Source organism: Necator americanus, chromosome II, assembly GCF_031761385.1.
Source record: "Necator americanus strain Aroian chromosome II, whole genome shotgun sequence".
Classification (NCBI taxonomy): Eukaryota; Metazoa; Nematoda; class Chromadorea; order Rhabditida; family Ancylostomatidae; genus Necator; species Necator americanus.
In genome coordinates this window covers 26,402,086-26,429,729 of record NC_087372.1, presented here as the reverse complement: position 1 = coordinate 26,429,729, position 27,644 = coordinate 26,402,086, and the positions used below count along the sequence as shown (strand labels likewise).

Genomic DNA, 27,644 nt, shown 5'->3' with positions numbered 1-27,644 from the left:
AATCTTTGCTTGACATCGTGTTTTGTATGTATTTGTATTTGTGATAGGCTCTCGCCGATGTTCCTTTCTGTTTATATTACACCGAATAGCTATATCTGTTGAATGTAAATATGTAAGTGATGTTAGATGCCAGCCTTTTTCTTGTCGTCAACGAAAGGTCCACCAAAAAAGAAAATCGCCACAAAACGGGTGAGTTCAATTCTACAAACTCGCAGTAATTTGTTCCAAGTTTGTGCAGTCCTTTGCAGGGTTTGAAAGATGGGGATGACAAAGAAGCTCGATTAACGCGACGTCGACGAATGATGGAGAGGACGGAAATTAGTTCAGATGAGGAAGAGGTACCAATTTTTCACCGTGATTCTTGTTGCACTGGTAGTCCGTTCTGTTCAGGTTGGGGTAACTGATGATCGAATATCAGAAGCTAGCGAAGGGGAATACGAAATTGAAGACATCGCTCGTCTCAAGGCAAAGGAATATTTGCAGAAGCTCCAGGTCACTGATGGTTGCCATTTCTGTCGTATTCCTACCATTTCACTATCTTTTACTCCTATGTTCTACATGTTTTCTTCTAAAGATTTTCATCGTTGAGATAATGACTTTATCTAGTCATGGGCCTGTTTCGTACCTTTCACAGAATATTCTCTTTTAGGATAGCGGTAAAACGGAAAAAGAAATACAAGAAACCCTAAGAGAAGATGCTGCTGTTAAGGCGGGAACATTGCGAAAGCGATTAGCAGACTTGGCAGAGCTACGCGATGAGGACGAAATTTGCCATAGAGGACACAGGTTTGAATTTCCACCGTCTTGTCTGTCTTTCCTCTGTCTTTTTGCTTATTGATGAAACATTTATCCTGTTGTTTTTTCAGTTCCTGTTAATTACCTGAACGTCACTTTTTGTTCAGGTTTCCTCCATTATGTATAGCGATCTCACCGTGCAGGAAGTATATTATCAGCTCAGGAAAAGAATCCAGTATAGTGAAATGTAAGTCTCTGTACGTTGTGTTCGCTTTTGCAACGACACTCACGCAATTCAATTTGTATTCACAGATGATATTTCTGCGCAGAAAATTACTGGAAGAATCAGGCGGACAAAGGTTGCTGATAAAGACCAAAAAGCCCATTGTGGACATATCTTCGCTGTTGCTATATCCTCGGATGGAAAATTTATTGCATCTGGAGGACACGATGCTGTGCTGAAGGTAATAGTTGAGAACTAATCAACTTCTCGGTTTTGTACATGCTACCGTTAGCTTTTTTCGACTTCTTATCTTTACGTGGGTTTCGAAGTGCTGTTTTTAGCAATTTAGTACTGAAGGAGTATTAACTATGTTTGAAAAAAAATCATTACTAGCCAAGTTGACGCTACCTATTTTTACCGACAAAAAAAAATAGTTTAATTTTATTGCTTGAAATCCTCATTCAAGGGCAACATTTGCGAAAATTTTTGGTATTAGGTTCTCTCTAGCATTAGGTTGTGTTCGCGGTGTAATTTGCAAGTACGACCGCCCGCTCCTCTTACGAAATCAAAACTCGGACAGCCCGGGAGCAGAGAATGATCAGCTTACCTAGCGAAGCAACTGTTTACATGCACAGGATTAACAGAGTGAAGCAGGAAAGTTGATGCAGAAAGCAGGAAAGGGAATGGACATGTTCATCTGTGCACATGTGGTGGGAGAAAAATCGTATTTTGGGGGTTCCTTCCTCTACAAGGCTGCAGTCAAATTGTTTTAAAAATGCAAAAGAAGCGAGTCTGAGTTTTTTCGAACACGAAGAACTATTTGTTTTTCCAGGGAGGACGTGGGATCTCCCTGTCAGTTTACCTACCTCATTTGTCAGTAGCCCAGCAAGCTGCGGTTGGATTTTTTTCCACTCCGAACAATAATATTAGGCACACCTTGGCTTCGTAGGATTATTTGGTGTGACAATTTCAGTTACTGGATTCAATAAAGTAGGAGGAGCACAACATGATCTGATGGTCAGATTTCTTCACCATCTCCTTCCATGCAAAACATGGAGCTCTACAGATCCTGTGAAGCAGCAGAGATAGCTATGCAACTTTTGCTTCCGACGGAAATAGACGAAAGATTTAGTTTAGATTCAGACGTCTTCTTGAACGAGTCAGAGATCATTTTGGGAGTGGGTCGTGCCGGTGACATGTGTTTGTTACGAGATATATTCTTCTATGTTTTACTTACAAAATCCAGTGCTCACAGGATTTTGAGATTTTGCAAGGCCTTCAGTTTTTCTTCTGCTTCTTTGAAATAGTTGGCTCTCGAACTAACTTTGGGCTGTTATAGACGACGGGTGGGGTAGAGGTGAGTATCATATTCGGAAATTGTTTTGATCTATTATCTCTAAGAATTATTCGCTTGTTGACGAGCTCGAGGAAATCCCTATTGTTACAGGTTCGTTTTCTGAGAAAATACGTCATAGTACATCTGAAATGGTTTTTCTAAGTATTCTGCCCTCATTTTGTGAGCTTACCTATCTAATCTTTGAAGTGTTCTCGAATTACAACATCACTTTGATCGTAGCAGTTTGGAACTTCAATAGAAGCAGAAGGGAAAGCCAGATTTTCAGATTTGGGACTTCGCAACTCTGACACATATACGAGATTTTAAAGGGCATCGTGCTCCAATTACAGCATTGTGCTTTCAACTGAAGACAAACTGCTTATTTAGTGCTAGCCATGATCGATCTGTAAAGGTTTGTAATTTTGCAGTTCCCTTTCTGTCTTTACTTTAATTTGTCACATTTAGTTATGGGATCTGGACCAAATGGGGTTAGTTGATACAATGTATGGTCATCAGGATGCCGTCGTAGCACTTAGTGCTGTCCAAAAGCAACGAGTTGTTACAGCTGGTAGGCAAGATAGGAGTTGTCGACTGTGGAAAGTCGAGGAAGAAAGTCAATTGGTGAGTTTCTGCTTAGTAGTAAGCTTAATTGAAATAGACCCATAGTCTTCTGATGATTCAAGAAAAGGTTACACTTACCCTTTTCCTTTTACTCCTCTTCTATCTCCTTTTGCACATTATAGTGTTAGGGACCTCTTTGCAATATTTTTTTCCTGTACTTCCACATTGCTGGCGCTTGTTTGCTAGAAACCTCATCTCTATAGCATAAACATGTGTCATCGTTGGGATATCACGGATTGCTTACTAATGTTACATACGTAAAATAATTCAATGGCATCCGTGTGGTTGTTAATTTTAGCACAGCATGCACTCATTTTCGATGCTTAATCGCAATGACTGTTGTGTCCTAACTCCAATGTCGATTTACTATTGTCGCATTGCAACTTTTTTTGGAGCTTCCTCACAGATTTATGTATACAATTCTTTTCAGCTGTTTAATGGTCATTCTGCTTGTGTGAGTATGGATTGTGTGGCTATGCTTGACGATGAGCACTTTGTGTCCGGCTCTGCAGACGGGTACGTTATTATTGAGAAAACACCTTTGTTTTATTTTGCTTCTGTCATATCTTTGAATTCTTTCAATTTCCTCTTTTCACTTGTTTTCTGCTGTTTTCATAGGTCATCTACCCTTGACTCTCCTTTTCTGTCCTTCATCGTCGTTTTTTTTTCTGGTGACATCTGACCTGCAGGTACTTCAAGATTGACATTTAACGCAGAGATGCCCTCGTTTATACTACATTATGTAATACTTATGTTTGGTGTACTCCAGACAAAAATGTATCTTTAACGATTTAACAATGCCATATGCTTAAAGGTATGCGATAAATTCTTAAAGCGTTTGACATTTGGATGGATCAAACGTATTACTTCTAAGCGTTTCCTAGTTTCGTTCATAAGTGAATGCAAACATTTCATTATATTGTCATTATATTATATTTCATTATATTATGGGTATATCATATTTTATGACGGACGCAAGCATAAGATCTACTTTTTGGAATTTTAACTATTTTTTCTTTTTTACACTGGTTTACTGCTACTATTCCATTGCTTCATATGAATCCATTCTTATGGATGTTTCTATTTGTAATTTCTTTTCTCTTGTTCGCTCATCTTCGATTGCTGCAATGCTGAAATTCCGGAGCTAGTTCTTCCCGGAATGAGCGCTTGCTTTACACTTTCGCTTGCCTTATCGCCGTAATCGTTGTGTCATTGCTTGATATGTTCTTGTCAGACACTAACCACCTTTCACCTTGTGTGTGTCCGCTGCCTTATTTCCTCTTCTGCCTGCAACTGCATTGAAATAAGCTTATTTCTGTGCGGCACCTACGTTCATAATTTCATATGGGTTTTCATAGTTTTGGAGTAGTAGGTTTCCGTGTTAAAATAATTAATAATGTTAAATGGCGAAAGGCTGTAAAATTTATGAAAAAAAAAACAGGAAAAAGGCTAAAAAGAAGCATGTTTTACATATCGTTCTCTCATTTCGTGCTAATTTTTACATTTGCTTTCGCTGACATGCATATTGTTGTCTAGCCTAGCACAATTTGGCATATTGGAGAGTTAAGCCGGGAAATTCAACAACGCCGTTTCAAACAACGAAATGCCACCGTTTTCTTCATCTTTGATGATATCTTTAATCAAATAATTTAATTCGAGAAAGCGCAACGCACCTACTTGTGTGTTCACTATGTGGTTGGCTTTGTTTATCTTCTGGAATGCTAAGTATTTTCTTGTCATTTTCACTGAACCTACATGAGGATATGGTTTACTGCTTTCTAAATGTGAGTGTAACTCGCTGATGCTCCACAAAACCGTTTAAATCCATTGCAGAACGGGTCCTTTTCTTTTACAACCATCATTGTATCTGCAATGCTTTTAGATCTGATTGTTTCGTCGTTCACTTCTGTCTATTGTCGTTTTCATCTTTCCTTATTTTGATTTTGAATCTTGTTAATTGAACCTTTTGCTTTCTACGGCATAAGAATTTCCAGTTTTCAATTTTGACGACAACACTGTCCTCTAATGCGCAGAACTTGTGCTTCCTTTTCTCACAATTTCTTTCGATTTTTCTTCTCTTCCATCTTTGTTCATGGTTTAGGCACATAGCTTAATGGATCTTTTACGTAAGGTTGCTCGAAGGGACTAAGCCGATGAGTAATTCTTGGATCTGTTGCTTTCGGGTGTTTGCAGTCTTATTCTTGTTGATTTTTCTTTCTTCCTTCTCTTGCATGATATGAATTAAGCTCCTAGCACTTGCAACCGAAACCATACCTGATAGTTGTTTAAGCTGTAGCATTCTCGATTACTTCTGACTGGAGCATTTTCCGATCATCCGCTGGCAGATAAGCCCTTATGCTCACCAAGCCTTTACTCCCTCCGTGGTAGACAAATTGGTACCAAACTTGTCTGGAAGGATAAAAACACTGACTTGACACATCGGGTAACCTACTCAAGTAATTGTATAAGCCAATTACATGTTCGTAAACCTCGAACGATTCTGAATTGAAGTGGACGTAGTGGCGCATAACAGCCGCACTGGTTAACGCCAGACACTTTATCCTTTACTTTATCCTTTATCCGCTGGCAAAAAAGGACTACACTTCTTTTCAGAAGTACCTAGTGACGTAAAGATTCCAAAGAATGATAGTTCAGCTTTATTTCTCCTTTTTTGAAAAGAAAAACACAAAAAATGGTCTGGAGCACAAGTTCTGAGATTTGAGTTGAAAGACTAAACATTAAACTGTCCACGTTCAACGTCAAGAAAGTGAGTTATCCTTGAGATGTTTATCTATTTCCACAAGAAGATAACTTTTTTTTTTGAAGTTCCTGACTAAAGTTTATTCCTGATAATCAATCATTTCTGCCACTCACTTTTTCCTTCAGGGGATCAGAATTCTGTAAGAGATGACCGTAGCCTGTTTTTGTTGCAAAACATCATTTGAACGGTTGTGGGGTCTTCGCCATATTATAGTGTCGTATTTTATTTGACTGGTCTGCGCAAAGCGTCTCTCAGTGTGGACACAGCTTTTTCACTCGTTTTCGATGAAATATAAACTCACTGAAGGAGGAAGAGGAAAAAAATAGTTTTCAATAATAGCACCAATAGAAAGCATAGAAGACAAATGAGGCATAGGAGCGAATAAGATTCTTTTTCTTCAGAGTTCTCAAGCGGTTATTGACCCTTCTTTTAGGGAAGAAAACAATGCAGAGCGTGTTTTTCTGCGTATTTGTCCGCTCGACATTGCGCAGCTGCCCATCCTTTGTTCGTGCAAAGAATCATCGCAAGCATGCTCTTCTTCTTTGGTTGCGAGTTGAATATGTATTGAATTGAACAATCTTTGAATTCCCAATCTAACTATCCTTTTATTCAATCATATTCTGATATTTATTGTGAATTAGTGAATAATTTTGAAAAAAATCGCCTCTCTTTTACGTGATTTGTTGCAGTCAGCCAGAACTAAAACATTAGTTTGTCAAATATTTTGGTTGTGCCAATGTCGGTTTCGAAAGGTGTTCTGGTAAGTTTTCGAAGTACTATTTATGACCTGTAGCGCAGTTTATAAGTATCACGGTGGGAATGCAAAACTTAACGAATTCAGGAGAACTACCAAGACCACTCAAACCACCAATGTCCACGAAGTTTGCTGAAACACCTGCGGCAAAATAAGTGAAGTCATAAACCGAGCTAACGCGGTAGAATTTTTTGCTAATCTGCTGATAGCTTGCTGACAAGCGGCGTTAAGAAAAAAAATTCCTGTTTTTGTGAAAGCGCACAAGTATTCTCTGACGTGTTTCCGCAGACTTCGTGCGAAATCGGGCTTTGGGTGCTCTTGTTGTATTGAAATACCAGAGTTGTAGAGGGAGAGCATTTTAATTATGCTTCATATTTGTAAGCTACCTTTCGGTCACCGCCTGCCTGAGGACAGATCGAACGAAAATTCTCACGAACGCTTCTTCCAAAGCAGCTTCCACATAGTACAAATCATCTTCATTCAACTCAAATAATTATTCTTTGCTTTAGTTTCATCAACTTTTTTAAAAATTAGTACCAGTTCTTCGCTTTTTGTACTTCTGTAGCTACAATCAGACCTGATGTTGTAGAACCAGTTCAACCAGTAAAAGTTATGAATATTAGCACACCTCAAGAAAATTTCTTTCCAACTTGAATTCTGTGTATATGTGTGGATGTCGTTTTTTTTGTGAGAAACTCTCGGTTCGTTTTTTCTTCAACAGCATCAGTTGAGAGGATTAGAGGCATTATACAACGAAATTGCAGATGTTGAGGTCTCTTTGTAGCAATATAGATTCCGCATGCTAGATTACGAGTATAAGCGTGGGCATGCTTAATTCCGCATAATCGTTGTGAAAAACACCGCTTCAATTTCTACAAGGTACGTTAGAACGCACTCCCCTGCACACGCGCCGAATCCACAAGCGTGCGGTCAAAGATCATGAGGTCTTTTCAGTTGTCTTTTCGAGAAAACCAATAAACAGGCTGATGAAGGTACTCGACCGTATGCAAAGGTGGCATGTGCTAACGCATCCCGTAGGAACTAAAGTGGTTCGCACGCCGTTTTTCAGGGCGATGTGGCGAAATTGAGCGTGACCACCTTCATACTCGTAATCTACTACGAAGACTAATACCGTCAGTTTCGTGATGAGCTGCCCCTTAAGACAATTTTAGAAGTTACACTCATTAATTGCGCCCGCACGCCTTCAACGATGTCTATTTCAAGATCACTGGTAATTTAAGATGGAGATGGGTTTCTAAGTGACTTTTATCCAATCCAATCTGTCCGCTGCAGAGCTTCGCATGAGATGTCCCAGAAAGAGAGCTTTTTACGGAATTCAAGCGAATTCACAGATTCAGAGCGTTTTGTGCGAAGTGATCCTCAATGTGCTTGCCCATGTTTGCTTTGAAAAAGGCGGCAAGTGAATCACTGCGCAAACTTCGCAAGCAACGCTGTAGCGGTCGCTGTTTTCCTTTGCTGCGTTTGATCTCAGTATTGATTTTGCTAAAAAAAAAAGGGAGCTACAGCTTTATAAGTAGCGAATATGTAAAAGTGAGATGTTTATATTTAAGATTCATGACGATATAACCAAGATGTTTGCCTATCTGTCAATGTTTATTCGGTTTCCCAAATTATGAGCAGTGAGCATTTTTTTCCTTCAAACAAGTTAAGCGTTATATCCCTTTGATCCTCTGGCCTTAGTCCTCAAGTTTAGTAATTCTAGAGTTTGTTTTTGTTCCCTTTTGTAGAAATAGAAACACGTAAACGATAAGTGTTGTGATAACCCACTCATTCGTATTACAAATGTGTGCATGTATTTGGTTTCATCTTTTAATTTTTCTATCATGCATCAGAAGCATGTTTATCGCACTATTCCTAGGTCTGGCCTTCAGAAGATATCATCTTACCATTTTCATCTTATAAATGAGTAGAACTTGGTAATATCGTTATTTTTGCATTGGGTTAAGTCTCCGGTTTTGGCTTAGGTTTTTTTTTGGATTTCTTTTTTCTGGCTACATCTATACTAGGAATTTTCTCAACGTTTTTTCAGTTTTGCTACACAAGTTACTGACTTATTAGTGTTTAACAAGTGAAGAACATTAGTAAGTGTTCGGCAACAATTAAGGTGGTAAACAGTGTTGTACAGATTGGATTGCTCAGAATGGAGTTAAAAATGCAACTTGTTAGTTAACGTCTCCAAAGTTAGTAGTCTGGCATTTTTAAATATTTTTGATGACATTATCCAAGCAAAATTTTGAAGTTACAGAAAATTGGGTACTTTTTTGCATCCATATGCATCTGGGCAAACTTCAAGCTGCGGTAGAGTGTTCCAGTACGTTTAAAGGCATCACCCCACGAATCTGGAGTGGTACGGATTTCCGGTGGAGTATTCGTATATGGGGTCGTAGATTATGGAGAGGAGGGTGATTCCGTCCATTTCTTCCTAATTGCCGTAAAAAAACGGCCCGGAAGATGCGGCGCCGCACAAGCCTGACAAGCACAAGCAAGTCGAACTCCTTGTAGAAAATAGTGCGCCAAAACGTCTGAAGCCGTATCTTTTACGACAATTAGGAAGAAATGGACGGAATCACCCCCTCTCCATAATCTACGACCCTGTATACAGATACTTCACCTGAAATCCGTACCACCCTAAATTCGTGGTATGCTGCCTTTACGTAAGGAAGGGATTTCTAACGGAATTCGACGACCTACGGCATTCGCTTTTGATACTTTTACACCCAGATCCACAGAGCTGCAGACTTATGTGGATATCTTACGTGGAAGCAAACGTCTGCTCCCACTTTTTCCGAAGAAAAAGTCAGTTGGCATCGAAATGCAGTTTGCTCGGAACTAGTCGTACGATAGACCCTTCTCCATATGGAGGGTATTCGACTGTGAATACAAAAACTGGTTATTTCTTATTAAATGTGTAACGGATGAGTGGACTGTAATGCCTCATATATTGGAGGCCTATAGGCCTCTCAATGTGCGAATGAAAAGGCGATTAGAGGCTTGGAGAAGTTTCATATCCTGGTTCTTTCACCACTCAGAAAGGGCAAAAACAAATGGGGGCGGTTATTAGGTACCCGCAGCCTACAGAAGAGGCTGTCGGCAGGCTAGAGCAGGCATATCTTGGTCTACCTGTGGTCATTAAACGCATCATCCCACGAATCTGAGGTGGTACGGATTTAAGGTGGAGTATTCGTATACGGGATGGGAGACTACGGGGAGGAGGGTGATTCTGTCCATTTCTTCCTAATTGCCGTAAAAACGGTCCGGAAGATACGGCTTCAGGCGTTTTGGCGCACTATTTTGTACAGAGAGTTCGACTGGAGCGCGCCAGTCTTGTGCCGCGCCGCAGCTTCAAGACCATTTTTTACGGCAATTAGAAAGAAATAGACGGAATCACCCCCCTCTCCATAGTCTCCCATCCCGTATATGAATACTCCACCTGAAATCTGCACCACCTCAGATTCGTGGGGTGATCTGAGCCTTTAAGCCGCTCCAACTAACCACCATGTTACTGAGGTCGTGCGCCGTATTTGTATTGCAATTACTTGGTAGAGTTGGCCTCTAGCAGGGTTCGGAGAAGAAAAGGCAACGTAGAAAGTGAAAAAAAAAACTCTCATCCATCATTCATCAATGTTTCAAACACTTTTTTTTTCTCGGAGGGGTTGCATAAAGAACTGGTTTCCAACTTTTTCCATGCAAAAGCTGAAACTTTCTCGCCTTGTTTTTGAAAACTTCTTTGACGGAATCCAACTTGGTGTAAAAATCCGAAAACTTCAGTAAACTTTTTGAGCACTGCACTGCGGTGGATTCGAAAACATTTTCTAACCTAGCGATACGCACCCTAAACAAACCGTATAACGGATGAGACTTTAGAGTTGAACGGAAAGTTTTGATAAATCCGGCTAGAAAAGTTATAAAGTTTCTGAGCATCACTCAGAAAAACTGCAACAGATGACAGAATTGAGCGCCAATCTAATATTATTGATTTCCTTCCTTACGCATCGTCATGTGAACTGTATGCGGATCATATCATAGCAAGCAGGTGCTTGATGACATCCTTTTGTCGAAAAAAGTTTTCTAAGAAAGTCGTCCATAGAGAATTCCGCAAAAAATGTGCATTAAGGTTCCGGTTTTTTTTTTTATTCTTCGTCCCAAATATTCTGAGAGTGTTTAACTTTTGGTAACTTCAAAACTACCAGGATTATTATTTTTGATGTTTTCATGTTGATTATTTTTGCTATTTATTTATTTTTAGCAGTCTAGAACACTAGTGAATCACATCAAATACTAGAACTACGAAAGCACCAAAAAGTCAAAGCACAGTCAGCTGCATAGCAATTCACCTAATAACTCGATTTCTAAAAAGCAGAAAATGCATGTTAAAACAGTTCTACATAACAGTCCTAAGGCCAGTAGTCGCTGAAATCTTGTAATTTTGTTTGAATGAATCGCTTTTTATTCGAGTCCGCTTGGAAGTGTCTCCTCGAACTGCGTACAATAACCCCTGATTATGCTGTTTTTTTTTACAAGAATATGCAATTTGGTTGGCAAAAAGGTGTATCCAGTTGATAAATATCGATTTCAGTGCCAGCACCATGTAGTTGTTTATTCGTTTTCCCTTGGAAAAACTTTTGGATAAAAGTATTATAGTGTATCATGACAGTCCCCACGTAACACTTGCTTATGTGTTTGCTGTGAATTCACTATTTTAGTGGGAAAAATTCAATTCAAAGCCAATAGCACCACGTTGTTTGCGAAAAAACAGCCGTTCACACAGGTGTTCAAATGGCGTTCAGTTACACATAAAGTCAGTGTTCTAGTTATTTCCATATTCTATTTCACTACTGGCAGCCGGAGTGATCACCGTCGGTATTGTTACGATGTTTGTTCCGTTGTTATTGAATTTAATTGGAATTTTTTTCACCGAAAGGTGTTTCCATTCCGTCATTCTTTTTTGATCGGAATGATGGAATCATAGATACGCTAGTCGAAGCCGGTGCTCCGATCCCCTTCACTTTTGGGTGCTTGACAAAGAGATTCTCATCGCTTGAACTTCATCTCATGAGCTAGAGCCCCTTCACCTGAGGAGGGTCCGACTCCTCCCTATCGCACCTACGGATGGAATTTTATGCGATTGTCATTGCAGAAATGGATTGAATGAGTGCAGTTAGGGCACAGGTGGTAGAATAATGAAGAATGAATAATTAATCAAATTAATTAAATTGATTAATAAAGATGATTAATTAAAGATGATGTTGAGGTAAAAGTAAATCGAATTAATTGCCACTAATTTGCAGGGTCGTTTTTTTCGCAGCAGCCACTGCGTTAGTACTCTGACTGTCTGTCTTCTTTAAAAGAGTTTTTTTTTTCAAATGTTAGTCGTCAGTATAACTGCAGAAAATTTCCTCATTCTTACTTCGAACTAACTGATATTGAATATGTTGATTTGCGTTACTCATTAGCTAGCTGTATTCTGTCCCATTCTTTCGCGTTTGACAGACAATTTCTAAAGTTTTTGTTATCAAGTCGATTTGAGATCAGATGATGTTTGTCATTTCAAACTGTCGTTACAATAGTATAATTCGAATTCGATTCTATGAAAGTATCGAGCTCAGGGAAAGAAAACACTTTTTACTGTTATCGTCAGTGAATATAGGGTGGGCCAAAAGGAGGCCTACGTTTAGTAGGCATGCACTTTGCATTTTGTTGGAACATTTTTATGTATTTTTTTCGATCACAATCGTTTAGTGCTGTTTAAGGACATTCATCTGACACTTACTTACCCTTTTCAAAATAGTTCAATCAGGAACCTGCTCAGAATGATCTTGTTCAGCATTTTAGCATACATTGAATATCTCCAGCTCCCTCTCCTCGATGTCAGCATCACTCATAATCTGACAGAAATCACTATATGTACCATTTTCAACAGACGCTTCAGGAATGTACTCCTTTAAGCAACCGACTATGAAGCATCCCACATAAACCTTGACTTTAAGTGGACTTTTCTTGTTATTTTTTTCACCAAACACAGTTCTTTATAAACGTAGATAATCGACGTAGGATGCTGGATTGAAATAGTCGTTTCATAAAGAATTAGATTTGAAACGTAAAACAACTGTAACCATTGTGGCTCTCCCTGAACCATGAATACAAGAACCAAATTCTTATCAAATAGCTGTTTTTAACTTTAATATTGTAAAAGTTTCTTTCCACTCATCAAGATATAGAGACCAGAAAATATAAAACTACGAGGAAAAAAGTCAATCTCAAGCAATATTTTCTCTCCTAGCACAAGCTCGTGCATCCCATTCATTGATTCTACGGCTTATTATCTGTGTCTGGTTCCCCATTTCTAGAAAGTTTATTTTAGTTCTTAGTCTTCTTTTGTCCTCTTGTTAAGTTTGAGAAAATAATGAGCAGGGAGCTTCGAATGGACTATTTTCAAGCGATGTTTGGAAAGAGTACTTTACGGATTGTCCAAATTTAAAGATCTGCTTGTTTGGTTGTCCTTCTCCGATTGGAAATTGCAGGAGGGAGAGAGCAGAAGCGTTTGCGTCGGTTTATTCTTTTTCATTCTCGTGCTGTTTTTCGTTTGGGAGGCTTTGCGGATAGTTTCTATGCATTTTATTCAGTGCTATCCCCATCCTCATCCTGCCCATCTCCATGTCATAGCTTTTCTCCATTTCCTGAATATTGGTTAACATAGTTACTTACAGAATTGTGCACTTGAGCATTGTATTTTTCTGTTATAAATTATTTGAAAAGAAGTAAAATTTAAACCATCAATTTTGTGTCCAGTTTCCATCTTTCAGAGCGTTATGCGTTTGGTCAATATGGAAGAAGAAACCTTTGGTAGTACGACCACTTATTCATGGTCTGAGAGCTCCCGGCGATCCTAGATGGGTTATCTGCATTTCTGCAGTTCCTTTTTCTGGTAAGTTCTACTGCGTACAATCAAATTGCTTCGTCTACGTAAGTATTTCATCAGTTACTATTCAGTGAACTCAGTGCAGATAAAATAAAAGGAGACAGCTTTGCTCATTTTGTTTCTTTTTGAAAGATTATTCGTTCTCGTTCTGTGAAATTATAGCGACAAAACCTTACGTTTTTGACCAACCATACTATGCCTTCAAGTCTTCAGCATACCACGAATCTGATGTGTTGAAAGAATTCGCGGGAAAATCTCGAGTTAGGATTGTGGATTACGGGATCAGGGGTGGTTGCGCTCATATCTCCCTGATCATCGAAAAAAAATGGCCTGGAAGACGACGGTCAGGGAGAGGTGAGCGGAACCACCTCTGATCCCGGAATCTGCAACCCCATCTCTAGCCTTTCCAGCGGATTCCCTCATCATATTAGTGGTCTTTAAAGAGAAAAATGTGAAGAAAGTCTCCAACTCTAATCATATCCACGTTTTTGATAGGAGTAGGTGGGATACGTTTAAGAGAGCTCAAAATCCTGGATAAGGATCTGGGACATTGTAAAGAAGGGGAATTAATGATAATTTTGTCTTTATACACTTTTCACAGTGTAGAGCGCGTACTTTGATCGTGACGTTATTACGGGTGACATTCCTCTTGTGGACTGCAGAAATAGTTTTGAAAGGACTGCAAATCGCCGCTCTCCAGATCCTATCATTTAAAAACAAAGTGTTTACGATGGAAGCTGGCGGTTTTCCAGAAGTCAGTGTGAAGTATTTTAGCAGAAGTCCAAGGTTCTCATTGTTTATCTCAGTCAATTCTTCTTTAATATATTCCGGAGAATGTGGTAAATCCTTCCGACATGGTAAATACTACCTTATATTTCCGTATTTTGTAATAACACAAAAAGGCTTAATATACACACATTTTCACGGAATCCTATGGAGGGAATAAATAATATTATTATTTGTTCGTTCGTTGTACGTCTACCTCAACAAAAATGGTCGGTTTGGAATGTGCTAAATTAGACGGTTCGATAATCTACATTTTGACATTGCATCAGTTGCGATTGCAATTGCGAATCGGGCAGTGTTCTAGGAAAATTCATGCAGCGAACAATTTGGGTATTTGTTGAGTGCGTGATGACTCAGTGTTGAGACATACCACGGATTGCATGCATCCACTTTAGTTATGGTTTTATTACTCTGAAAGATAGACTGTCTTCAGATGGAAAAAGATTTCCATATAGTAATGACTTTCAAACTGGTTCAAAGGACTACTGGTTTAGCGCATATTGAAGCACTCCACCAATTCAAGTGTTTCGATGCTGTTTTTGTTTTAGATTTGGTAGCAAGCGGTTCAGATGATGGTGAGCTGAAGTTGTGGAAAGTTGCAGCTGACTACAAAAGCATTTCGCATGTGTTCTCATACTCTGTCGTACGTTTTCCATATTTCTGTTTGATTCTCAAAAGTCCTAAGTGTCAGCTATTTTTGTTCCGGTTTTTTTTTCTTTTCGGCTTTCTCATCTGGATTCATTTGCTTGACTTTTCTTTAATGAAAAAGGAAAATAATTTTGTCTACCTCATCAGCAGTGGTGCTGTCTTTTTCGTTCAAGGAAACTGCTCAGTAAAGTTTCTTTGTTTCAGAGCGGATTTATAAACGACATTCGATTTTCTGTGGACGGATCTATCATAGCAGTTGCAGCAGGCCAAGAACATCGGGAGGGCAGGTGGTGGGTGAGTGTTTTGAGTTTTGCGATTGTAAAAAAAGAGCGCTGCAGTAATAGTGCTGAATAAGTCGTTGCACTACGGAAGAGATGGAACGGGGAACATCTGTCATCTTATCTCCTGTCATGTAGTAATGCTGAAATATCTCACGTCCGACAATTCGATTTCGCGGTTATTTTCATTTTTTTGTGGTACTCTTCTCACACCTGCTAATTCTCCTAATCTTTTGTGATCAACGGGAATCAAAATGATTTCGTTACCTTAATATTCATGAAAAATATCATTATGTTCTTAATTATCGAGTATTATCGACAGTTACACGTACGTTTCCATTAGAGGGTGGAGAAGAAAAGTAAGCGCATGTTAGTTGAGCGGAAATGTCGATCGGAGAGGCTCCTCCTTTTATTCTTCTTGCTGCGCAGTTCACTAAGAAATTTTATTTGAATGAGAGAATCAGAGAGCCCGAATAAATGCTGTTGTCTGTACCAACGGCGAATATTCGCATTCATTTGAATGTTAGATCCACATGGAGATTTTATCAGTTTTGATTTTTACTTTCACGTCGTTGAACAATATTGATGACGACAGCTCATTTTGCACTATGTCTCTTGGAACCGTGTAGGATTGTTTTGCAGTTTTTTTTTTCGCAATTCTCGAAAAATTCGAGTGCTGGCAATTCTCTCGGAAGTCCTCCACTCCATTCCAATTCAACGAATCTTCACGCGTACTACTTTTTCGAATGAAAAAGAAAATACCAAAGAACTTTTTAGTTTTGTATCCTCTTAATTTCTTTGAAAGTGGACAGGTTTGTCATTTCTATTTTGCATCCTTTTCAACATGACGAAGAGAAGCGTTGAAAGTGCATGGTACACAGCTAAACTAGAACTATTAATTTCACCTTAAGTTTAGTGCTAACTATGCTAATTTTCACTTATCCCTAACCGTTAACTGAAGTGTGGTAAAAAAAATAGCCAAACCAGTTTTGAAGTGAAGATGGCCGTGTCAAAATAAGCAAATTCTTGTAGCTCAGCCAGAGAATTACAAGGTATCGAAATGCTGCCGGGTGGACCACGCTACATGATCACCAGGTTCTTCTTTTACTCTAAATCGGTAGTGTCCAGAGATGTGCGGAAGAACATTTACATCGAAGGTCTTCAGGGGCACCTATGGGATTGAATAGAAACCAGAGTCTCAAAGATTTGAAACCCAGGATCTCGGAATCCTGGAACGTTTTTTTTACCGACGGTAGCAAAACTGTTCCTGGATAATGTTTCAAGAATGTTGTATATAGCAAAACAGCGCACCCGCTTCGCCAACCGCGTGATTCGAAGCATCGGTAACGTTTAGGTTCTCAAACGAGTCAGACCTTAATCTGTTGTGCTATTTCATTAGGAGCATTGTTAAAAGAGCTAGTTTCCTGTCGAGAGTCTAATGAGGGACCTCCACGAACCGTAATTCAACAATTGTTCGCGCGGAAAGAAAGCTGAAACTTTAGAAAAAGCCTTCGAATTACATATGCTTGTCTTTCATTGTATAAGTCGTTTACTTTATAACAAATGAGCTTTGCAGTATGCAAAACCCGCAGTTCTGATTTTATAATCGTTTGGCCCAGCTAGCCGTCATATAGGAAAGTATTCTGATTAGGTTCTTTGAGGTTCAATGTTTTTTCCAGGTGTAGCGTTTTTGGTAAGAAGTCCTGTTGCGACTGCACAGTCGCTGGTTTGAAGCAATACTAGGCCCACTTGCCTTCCGTTTTTCCGGGATCAGTAAATTACCACCAGGCTTGTCTGGAAGAATAAAAACACTGACTTGACACTGCCAATCATCGTTTATAAAGCAGGCTTGCGTTTATAAACCTCAAACTATTCTGAATTGCAGTCGAACGCGTTGACGAATCCTATGGAGATTGATGAATGACGGTTTTTATTCCTTTGTTTGGGATTTCTACGCTAAACGGATGCGTAGTCAGTTTTGTTAGTGTTTCTCACATTCACTTTAAACATCATTACATATTAATGTGCCCTTCTCGGGAGTACTTTGTAGATGGTGTATTCCAACTTTAGGCGGCATTGCTTTGTCACCCTCCATGTTCCTGAGGTTTCTTTTCTGGACATCCTAATTTTTTACTTCCATCTATCATCCTTTCGCGAGAGAACAAGCTGAAGTTTTGTGGACACAGAATAGCTTTATAATCTTGAAAAAAAAGCTCTTGAATGGTTTCCGGTTTGAAGACAGTTCTAGTCCGTTGAGGTTCTTTATTCTGCGTTTCTTCACCTTGAGTCGAGTCCGTCTCTAATGCTCCTCTCTTGTTGTCAAATACCTAATCCGCACTCTTTGCCGCGGATGTTCTTGATTAGTTTTCTCACCTACATAACGCTGGACATTGCAATGGAGTTAATCTACGTTTTTCATTTACCTCGTTCTATTTCACTCGTTCGCGCTCACAACATCCAATTTTCTTGACGTAATTTGCTGCAGTTGTTGTTGAAGGTCAAACGAGTGCATCATCTATGCGAAACGCGCGCATAGGCACCTGCTACTGAGGTTCGACTGAACCCTAGTTGTATACTGCGATCTCCTTACTGCTAATACATGCGGACTTGCCTCGGAGAGTTTTTCAATGTCTTTCAGTGCATTAATATTTGAAAAAACATTAACGAAATGATATGTTCAAAAATTTCCGAAACGATCGCAAGTCGCATTGTTCTGAAGTCGCCGCCTAAGAATTTTAAACTAGATGAATTTCTGTTTGAGTGATATGAACGATATGGTGTCCGCCATTTGAAAGAAAGAAGTGCTAAAACATTTTCCAGATTCTTCAAGACTAAATCAGAGGCAGAAATTTTCTGAAAACTTCAATGCTTTGCATGCTTATTGCATTACAAAACTATTTTACGTGACAGTTCGCTCACTTAATAAGCACGCGGTATCCAATATTGCTCTTACTCGCCAGATGTTTCTTCCATCGCATTCCTCTCGCCTATTGGAACAGCATTTGACTGAGAATTTAATTGGAAAACGGGATAATCTCAGATTGAACCACAAAAATTTTCGACGTGCCGGCTGCTCGATTTGGGTGGAAGTTATTTGTGATATCTCCAGTTGAGTTTTTGAACATCTTTCAAAAGCCTTATGTAGCTTATTTTTATTCTTTTGTTTTTGTAATTCTGTTAATTCTGTACATCCTATAGCTCTCTATTTGTAGATTTTCTGACTGTTCCAATTTATCTTTGCTTTTCTTTTTTTATCTTTTCTTTTTGTTGTGACCTCTGGGACTGGCTCCTTTTGTTTTAAAAAAATCTCTAAAAACCTTGGAATGAGGGCTAGGAAAAACATGTTAATTTACGTGTTTTCACCAGACGACAAAAAGCATAGTGTTGTCTTAGTTGCAGGTAGAGAAAGAGGCACGTAACCAGGTAATCGTACTCCCAGTTCATTACGGTGAAGAGCAGACGCAAGCGGATTTGCAAAAACGTAATGGAGTGGACAAGACGGCAGACATGAGTGACTCAGATGACGAAGATGACGGCTGACACAGAGTGTCTAGTTCGAATGTTGTTGTTCGCCTTCTCCCGTCATGATGTTTGTACTTCAGTTGTTAGACCCATGCCCTCATGTGCCGACCGCAAAGAACATCGATTGATCGAGAATCCGTAATTTTTATTGTAGTTCGTTGTACAGATTCCTTTTTTGCGTCTCGTTTTACCGGCATGTTCCTGTTCAGTTCATGAGTAGTTTTCATCTGAAATCCACTCACTTGTTATCGTTTACGATTGTTCATTGTTGTTAAGCTATGTGGTTGTTATCAGAAATTTATACATATTCAAATGAAAAAAAATTGCTTGTTATGTTTTGCCGTTTATCGGTTAATATGCATACCTTCACGTTCATTTTGCCTATGCTTCGTTCGTTAGTCAGGCATGCACCTGGGATTCGTTAGTATCATTTTCTATCGGTTCTTCTCCGCTTATAACTTTCTTATTTACTCCTTTTCCTATTGACGCCAACTGTCACATCCGAAAACGCTTTTGACTTTAATCCGACTCGCCATCTCTTCGATATCCCCTATTCACAGGCTTATCCACCACTCGCTCTCCGTCACGGCCGAGTCATATCTCACTTGCAGCGGGAGCGGTTTTTCCACCCATCACAATGGAACCAAACACACTACTAGTTCATGGTAGGTTTTTTTTTTACTTCCACACTATCTGATGTCGATAATCTTTAACTTTTTGTACCGGATGCGCTGACAGCGCTTCAGTTCAATAATTCGACACATTCTCATAAGTGATTGATTTTGGAAAACATTTCTTCCTCCTTCACAAAAAAAAACATTCTCTTCCATTTAAAAGGGTGGTGGATCTGTAGAGTAACCACGATACTTGTCAATCACTTGCTCAACAAGCTTTGATGCTGCTGTTTCTAAAAGAGCAGAGATGCTCAGTGAGGAAAAAAACTCAGAAGGACTATCTTAGTGATGATCGTAATCTTCGAATTTCGTCCGCGCAGATGCTGCTCTAGCACTCTGAAACGAGCTAGTCTAGCAGTGTCAAAGCACTAAAAGAGGGGTAGGGACTGTTATCCAATCGAGCCTCTCCGATGAATTTGTGCGTAGCAAAATGCAGAAGTATTCATGTTTTATATCCAAGACTCATAAGGTCAGTTTATTTGGACAACCTTTGCGTACAGGTGCTTGTTTTGATTTTGACATACTTTTTTTCGCACTAAAAAAGCGGTGCAAAACTGTATCCACGTAATGATGCCGTCGCGCCAACCTGATGACACTAGATCCGTCGCATTGCATTTGAATTCAGAACTCGCTGCTTGACATAGCCTCTAGAAACGGACGGTCTTGTCCCAACTCAACTTTTCGGTGCTAATCTAGACCGATGGTCCCACCGTTTTGATGACCACACAGTTACAGACAGAAGTTCCGATAATCCAAACCGAACCGAGAAAACCCGTTGTTTCTCAGTATAAGTATCTAGCACTGCAACAATACGTAACACATAGCTAACTGAAATAAGTCCTCTAATTCGAAAGTTGTGCCGTTGTGATTTTGTTGAGTTTTCATAATTAAAAATGAGTCTTAGAAATTATCCCAGGTGTGAGTTCTGGGCACTATCGTCAAAAAAAGCTGCTTCATTGCTGAAGATATTAAGCAATGCTGCAATAAAATGCGCTGCAAGCTCGTGGAATCTGTCGTATTTCCACCCGAGGGAAATATTTCGTGTTGCTCTTTGATTGCACTTTATGAGAGTTTCGCATTTTTATTCGCCTAATAGTAAAACCTCTAAATAACAATGCTGCTGCTGTACAACCAAAATTTGAACGTTTCAGTTTCTAACGCTCGTGGTCTCTACCTCAAGAACCACACAACTCTAGATGCTTTCGCCACCGTAGTTCTGCACGGCAAAGGATCATTGAGAAGCCGAGCGATAACCGAACAAGTGAGCACGGAAGGAGATTGTCGATGGGATGAACACTGTGAATTGTTAGTTGTTCCCTGTTGGTTCTGAATATCATGATATGATTAATTTTCTTCGTTTAGTAAACTCACCGAGAAGTCTACTCATATAACAGTGACTGTCCAACATAAAACGAAATTTGGTGGCGGAGGTGTGCTTTTATGTAAACCTGTGTCTCTATCGACTTTCTTAACTGCTGATCCTAGATGTTATCGGAAAATGTGAAATTCCACTTGATCAAGCTAGAAAGATTGGAGGACACATGTGGTTTGCTCTCAAGAAGAAGAAAGATGATGACAAGTACAGGTGAGTTATTGACTTCAGCAATTGCCAGCTGCTTACTTTTTAAGTGTTCTCTTTTATTGATTCCAGGGGAGAAATACAGCTGCAGTTCTCGTTCACGTACGAGAAACCATCTTTGTCCATCTCAAATTCGTCTCTTAATAAAATTGAAAAGGGTAAGAACAGATAGTCAAGAGAATTCATCGCTTTTGTGGACGTTACAACAACCCTTTAAACCCACCAAACTGGCATTTCTCTCACATTCTGTCTGGGATGCTGTTCACATTTTGAACCTGTATTTACACTGCGTCTGGAAAAGCTGCTCTCTGCAGTGGCGCAGTAACTTGCAAGTCTCATGAACTCTTTTGAATCACTGACTTCTTCCAAGAAAGCCCATGAATCATCCTCCTACCCGCGATGCCATTATGCTATATGCTTTTTTCACAAACATTCTTTCTTATGGTGACAGCAGACGAAGGATTCCTACTGATTCCCACTCGCACTCTCAATAGCAGTCATTAATGCCGAACTTCTCCCTTCATGTTCCATAGAAAATAGTTATTTTACTTATCCTCAAAATTTTAGAAGTCCTTTGTTGGTCGTCCTGCAGTTTTTTTTGTCCACTCCTCTTTTTTGCGCACTCCTTATATCTAGTGATAGTTAACTTCTCAATACATTGTTACTACTTTTCTACTTTCGTGGAGAAGCCAAGTCACGTTGATAAGCTTTCGTGTTCAGACGGGATGCTGGACAAAATGAAGAAAAAAATGAAGTTAGGAGGTAAACATAAGCAAGCCGAGGATACGATGTCAGTGGTCAGCGGTATCAGTGGAATCAGTATGACAAGTTCTCGCAGCAGCCGATTCATCAGCAAACTAAACAGATCGCTTGGAAGAAAGTGAGCGTTCTGCTTTCAGCTCCCATAGTTTCTTTAGTGAGAATGACCTCTCGAAATCCTTATTTAGCGAACTATTTCACTCTCCAGGTCGTCAACACTGCAGTCAGATCGACATTCTTATGGGTACAGTGACGCAAACTCTTCACTTGAGTCAAATGGTCATCTTGCTCCGCCTTCGAGTAATGGTGGCGTTATTTTACGCGAAGATAGGTGTGTAACTTTTGGTGTTCCTTTAGTTCAGGCGCCGTTTTAACAGTCTTCAAATGGGGGCAAACTTGACCTGAGAATTAAAATTACTCAAAATGAGTAGGTTTTGATCTAACTCGAGTTATTTTTATCTCGTCCTTAAGATTTAAAACAAATCTCTCAGCATGATTTATTGGTACACCACTTTAGCTGACAGTCTCAGTTCTCAGTTTTTATTTACCCCATTCAAGGTCCAACTGCGTATCTCGACCTGTTTCGGCGCTGAGTGGAATAGATTTCAACGAGGAATCCAGCTACACTACACCTCATCACCTCTCCATGTCTTCTCCTGCTGCTCAAGGAGCACAGTTCACACAGAATATCTCGGGCTCTCCCACGGTTAGATCTAGTTCTCTTTTTACTTTTTTTTTGCTTAATGAGGAGTGCAATGCGATTCCGGTTATTTTCCTGCTTATTTTACGGGTTATTCGTTGTGAAGGGTCTTCGTGTTGTGTTTTCCCTTGCGTGCCTTTGTTGTTTCGTTTGCATTATCGTTGTGATCGCTTGCAGGCGTCGACAGCTGAGTCTTTCCACCGAGCAAACAGCATTAGAAGCGTAGCGTCTTCAGGTTTTGGAGGATCCAATAAACCAGTGGTATGTAGCAATAATCTCAAAAGTCGACTTGCTTCCGTAATTAGGAGGGAATTATTCACATTGAGCATTACCTTATTCCATAGTCTATTTGGGTATTTGATCAAAGGAAACTTATTTTTTTCGCCAATTAAAGGCTTGTTCTGTACTAGATTACATTTTGGATGCATGTTTAAGTTAAAATGTTCCCTTTTGTTTCTATGCGGGATTGGATTTCTGATCGCAAGACAGTGTTGCAGTGAAGGTAGAGGATGTGGTCTGCTCCTATGTTTCTCCGTAGGACTCGATCACATGTCCCATAGAGCAGGGCTTTGGTAATCAATGTGTCATGCGAATGGGTTTTAATCCTCGACACGACATATGACCATGCTCGCTTTCATCAACTTACTGTACAATAAAATTGTATTTGGTGTGACACAGTTTGGTGTGTCACACCAAATTGCCCTGAGATTCACAAATGGCAGCTAAGAGGGCATAACCGAATTAAAAGATTAACGTTTGAGTTCTTTTGTGATCTTTTGTGTAACTGTGTTAAGAAAATAGTGTGCTGTGAGTAGATTTTCGCAAACCCTACTTCTAAAGTTCTATGTAATTTTGCGATCAATCAACTTTCATGTTGTAAGATAGTCATAATGCATGAAGCGCACATCTGTGGTACTACCGTTTCACCGATTTGATAGCTCCCTGTAGGACCTCTGTTAATTTGGCTTAGATGTTTCGAACTGAACACGCCGATCCTCTGATTTGTTGGATTTCCTGCACTTGTGTCTGAGTCTTCCGTTTTTAGAGCTGTTATAATCGGTGAAGCGGCTGCTCAGATTATGTACTCCCTTTGTATTTTGCTCTGATTTAGCTCTGCTTTTCTTCAGGGTGGACAAACTTTCAGAGACTTTCACTTTCCTTCTGTTTATGAGTTCAGTCCTAAAAAATTTTATTTACGAGTCCTTTCTCAAATTTCCACATACGTCTTGACAAAGATTATCGGCCATAATTTTGAAGGAAGGATTTGCGTTTCTTTCATCGACAACTTGCGCACTTTCAGAAGCAAAGGGGCGACGAAAATGCTAGCTCACAACAAGATCTCCTCGCGTTGGTTGATAGCTTACGCTTAGAACTACGTGTTAAAGAGTCTCGACTGCGTGATATGGAAGAGTACATGGATAATCTGGTACGTGAACGTTAAATTATCTTTTATAAAAGGATAGAGGATAAAGTCACTGTCGTATCAATTCACTTGGGTACCAACGCCTTTTACTGCAATTCGTAATCGTTGAGGTTCGGAACTCGTATTGGTCTATACAATGACTTGCGGGGGCCAGCCGATGATCAAATCAGTGTTTGCATCCCAGAAATACCTGGTACCAATTTATACTCCACACCCGCCCTAATTGTCATTTATCATATCGCAACTACTTTCCACTAGTCCGGATTGCGATCAAGCGTTTGAAATTTCAAACCACAGAAACGTTTGAAGCTCATCCTCTGGAAAGAATTTCATGTCTTATTTAAGGAAAAGATTATTAACTGCAATGGTAATGATCTCCACGGAGGAGAGATGCTGTACTAATTTTTATATGAAACGTCTTTACATTGCGGCTTCATCAGTGCAAAAATACTAATTGTAGTAATATTTATTAGTATGTCTACATAGCAAACGTGGATCCTTTCTACGGCAATCAATTGTTCCTGAACGTTGACATTTACTTGCTCCTGTTTTGCATTTTTACCTCTCCTTCACTCACTGCGGGTCTCTGCTAAATGTATGCGATATGTAACAAATGAGTTCTCGTAAGATTTATATGTAGGGAATGAAGCCAGCAGTCGTTTCTGTTCACTTTCTTATAAAGCCCTACCTGCAGTCATTTGTAATTGTTGTTCTGCTCTTGGTGATTGAGCTAAGGCCGTGGAATGTCCCGATGCATACAAAGAGTTGTAAATAAAATGGTTGAAAGAGCAACGGTTTACTTGACGTGCATCAAAACTAACGTGACTGACAATGAAGTATCCATACTCTCATTCGCTACTTTTTTTGCAGCTCGCCGTGAGGAAATAGTCTTAACAAGATTCGCGACTGGGATTTATAGCGTCTCGAAATTGTTTTCTGCAGAGCTACGGAGCTTTGAAATTGCAGATTTGCGATTTTTTTTTTCATCTGAATCTTGCAGTAATCGCTCATTGTTCGGTTGGAACTGTAGTAAGGTGTTCAAGGCACTGGGACGGTTTCGAACAATCGATCATGCAGTTAAAGCCGAACTTCTCACCGACTGCGCTACACCTGCCTCTGCTTGGAGCAACGTGTGAATGGCCAAATGCTAAGTAACCAGTCAACGCTGTAGAATTCGGATGCAGCAGCAAATCAATTTTGTTCAATCAAAATCATGCACCACGCAATCAATTTCAGTCTAATTTCAATTTTGCATTATCTTAAAGATCCTCTCATTGCGTTACCAAATTGCCAATTTCAGGTTTTTTTAAGTTAGTAGCACTGCAAATATGAGTCATTTAACATCGTTTGCGCAGCTATGGAGAACCAAAATTCAGATATATCACTTCAGTAATTGTAGTTGCTTGCTGGCACTGAGAAGAAACCGTTTCAGATATCGCGGGTGATGGAAAGAAATCCTGAGCTATTGGCAGCTCCACTTGGTCCAGAGAAGAATAAAAGGACAAGTCGTTACTTCCAATAAACAAACCTTGTTCTTCCGGTGCTCTTCTTGTTCTAGTCTGTTACACTTTTACTTACTGCTTTTTTTACAGCCTCAGTAGTGTTTCGCGTCTTTCTGAGAACAGTGGCCTTACACTTAAAGTTTCCTTTACTGTTCAATGTAGAGCTTTAAAGCTTGTGTATAAAACATGTTTTTTTTTGTAAATAAATCGGATAGTGTTTCACGAGGATGGTGTACTTGCTTGCTGTATTCAATCACGATGTGTTTCCGATGCAACGAGAATTTAAGTACGTGCTCAAGTCTTCGTGTCTTATTCAATTGCATGGATTGTGATTGTTGACCGGATGTTCCATTTTACATTTCCTGGCTATATCTTGTTCGCTTGTTATAATTGGAGTGGGTAGCTATAGTGATCCGATTTTTGTCTTCGAAAGCGGTAATTAATAAAGGTCTATTGTGATAGCTAGCAAGTGAGTATTAAACGGAGTCACTTCAATCACAGTATATGAGAGATCGAGTTCTAAGCAGGAAAATTGCTACTAGTCGTGTGCCCTCTGTTCTAAGTGAAGGAAACTGTTCCTGCAACGCAACCGCATGCCTCTCTTAAGCAGTTTGTGCTACGACTTCATGTAAACCTGTTTTATTTGGTGTTGTCCACAACAAGAATGAAGTATCTTTTGTCTATCGGTGATGTCCATTTCAGTGGTTTCCACGTATTTTTCTGCTGAATGCAGTAGAAAATTCGCAGATGAGGTTCTTGCGCACCTTGTTCACGAAAATTACCTCGCCTGCAGAGAAGTTTCTTAGTTTGCAAATCTCTACCTGCACCGAGAAGAAAAGTGGATTGAAGACACTGGAAATGATAGAATCGATAAATAGAAGACTAGTGATTGCTAATTTGAGAATATGGTAGTGGTTTTTGCGCGTTCATATCGATTTGTAGATTTCTTTATTCTTCCATTCCTTTCTAGATGTAATAAAGTATGCAGAGATTCTCAGATGGACTAACTTTTCAGCATAAAAAGCGTTTTGGGAGTGGCTTTTTACTACACGGTATCAGAAAAATATAGTGTTACTGCAAAAGTCATGTGCCAGCTTATGACATATTCCCTTCTCTTTAATCGTTGTTCTCTTCTGCTAAAAAAAAGCGGGATATTGAGAACCCAATGTTTAAAATGAAGGTCAAATTATAATTTTTGAATAAGGTGCGTTGAACAACCACAACACTGCAAAAAAGCTGATTCCAAACCTGAAAATGGCCGACATTTTTATGCAAGACGTAAGTGGATACAAAATCTCCCGACCGTTCTAAACTTCTAAGGGTAGGGGATGAGCGATCTGTCACACGGGCTACAGCTTCGAAATCCACCACATTCGAACGGTGCAAGAAAGATTTGAAGAAAGGCGGTGTCCATTCCTGGCCCATAGCAGTCTCGTGGCAAAAGATGAAAGCTGCTCCTTTCCTGCGTCGCCTGACACAATTCCTTTTCGATAGAAGAACTCTATTCATTAACAAACTGAACTCCAACTGTTAAGAAGAACGTCGTTTTCAGCTAAAAAAAAATGAAATTGTAATGACCAACCGGCGTTGGCCTATTGGTGTGGTATAGTTTTATCGGACCTCACGTTCATTTTGCCAATCCAAGAGGAGCCACCCATCCAAGATTCCTGCCGCTACGCGTAGCACCTTTGTATGAGAGGGAGTACTATTCGTGCTGCTTATCATACAAAGCTCATCTCTGCGGAGTCCAAGATGTATGGAGCAATTTAGATCCGAAGGTGCACAGGCAAAATAAGTCTCAATTACACCCAGTTGATCACCTTCATTTGAGGCAGATCATGTGCGAGACTAGCGAGACCCTTCCTTAAGCTGTTATTCTAGTTTCACGTTTCATACTGTTCTCGTACTTCGCTGCTCCGTTTTTCACTTCGTTTATTCTTCATTCGTCCTCTATATTCTTTACCATAGTCCAATGTACTGTATACAATGTCTCTATATAATGTGTCGTGCTTACAGTCACTGGATATGGTATGACCAGCGCACTCTTTTTCGGAAGAAGCTGTCAATTGTTCAGCGTAGAGCCGTGCAAATTAGTCTCCCCATCCGGGCTCGCTGATCACTACAACAGTTCCGGAATTCCAATGTGTTCCCCTAAAAAGAGCTTACGTTGTCGTACTTTTACATATGTTCTGATTTTCTGTGCAACTCTTGGAAACAATTGTAATTTTTCATCCCATCCTTAGTACATTGTTTACTATTATTATTCCAAACAAGTTACATAAAATCAATCAATGCAATCAAATCAATTACGTTTTTGTTATGGCGCGTATGTCCAATCCTCTTTTTTTCTTTTTTTTTCGAAACTTCTGTCTTATACTCTTTCGGAATGACCAATCCTCCATT

At 39.6% G+C, this 27,644-nt stretch overlaps 2 protein-coding genes across 4 annotated transcripts; both read left to right on the top strand.

The window, feature by feature from the left end:
• Positions 1–126: 126 nt before the first annotated feature.
• Positions 127–18,622, top strand: RB195_019545 (uncharacterized protein; the record flags this gene model as incomplete). 2 transcript variants are annotated; one of them, XM_064187443.1, is made up of 13 exons in its annotated part: positions 127–189; positions 249–338; positions 391–492; positions 650–786; positions 903–982; positions 1,048–1,199; positions 2,581–2,706; positions 2,760–2,915; positions 3,346–3,431; positions 13,255–13,376; positions 14,705–14,799; positions 15,009–15,098; positions 18,482–18,622. In XM_064187443.1, 13 exons carry the CDS (start codon positions 127–129, stop codon positions 18,620–18,622), a joined length of 1,440 nt encoding a protein of 479 aa, XP_064043324.1. The 2 variants fall into 2 exon arrangements, with proteins under 2 accessions (XP_064043324.1, XP_064043325.1); XM_064187444.1 differs by having other exon boundaries at positions 18,476–18,622.
• Positions 18,623–18,960: 338 nt separating this feature from the next.
• Positions 18,961–25,261, top strand: RB195_019544 (uncharacterized protein; the record flags this gene model as incomplete). 2 transcript variants are annotated; one of them, XM_064187441.1, is made up of 12 exons in its annotated part: positions 18,961–19,024; positions 19,165–19,269; positions 20,430–20,583; positions 20,641–20,708; positions 20,764–20,863; positions 20,930–21,015; positions 21,578–21,737; positions 21,825–21,947; positions 22,175–22,322; positions 22,494–22,577; positions 23,617–23,742; positions 25,172–25,261. In XM_064187441.1, the coding sequence occupies 12 exons, from the start codon at positions 18,961–18,963 to the stop codon at positions 25,259–25,261; spliced, it is 1,308 nt and encodes a 435-aa protein (XP_064043322.1). The 2 variants fall into 2 exon arrangements, with proteins under 2 accessions (XP_064043322.1, XP_064043323.1); XM_064187442.1 differs by having other exon boundaries at positions 18,988–19,024.
• Positions 25,262–27,644: the final 2,383 nt, after the last annotated feature.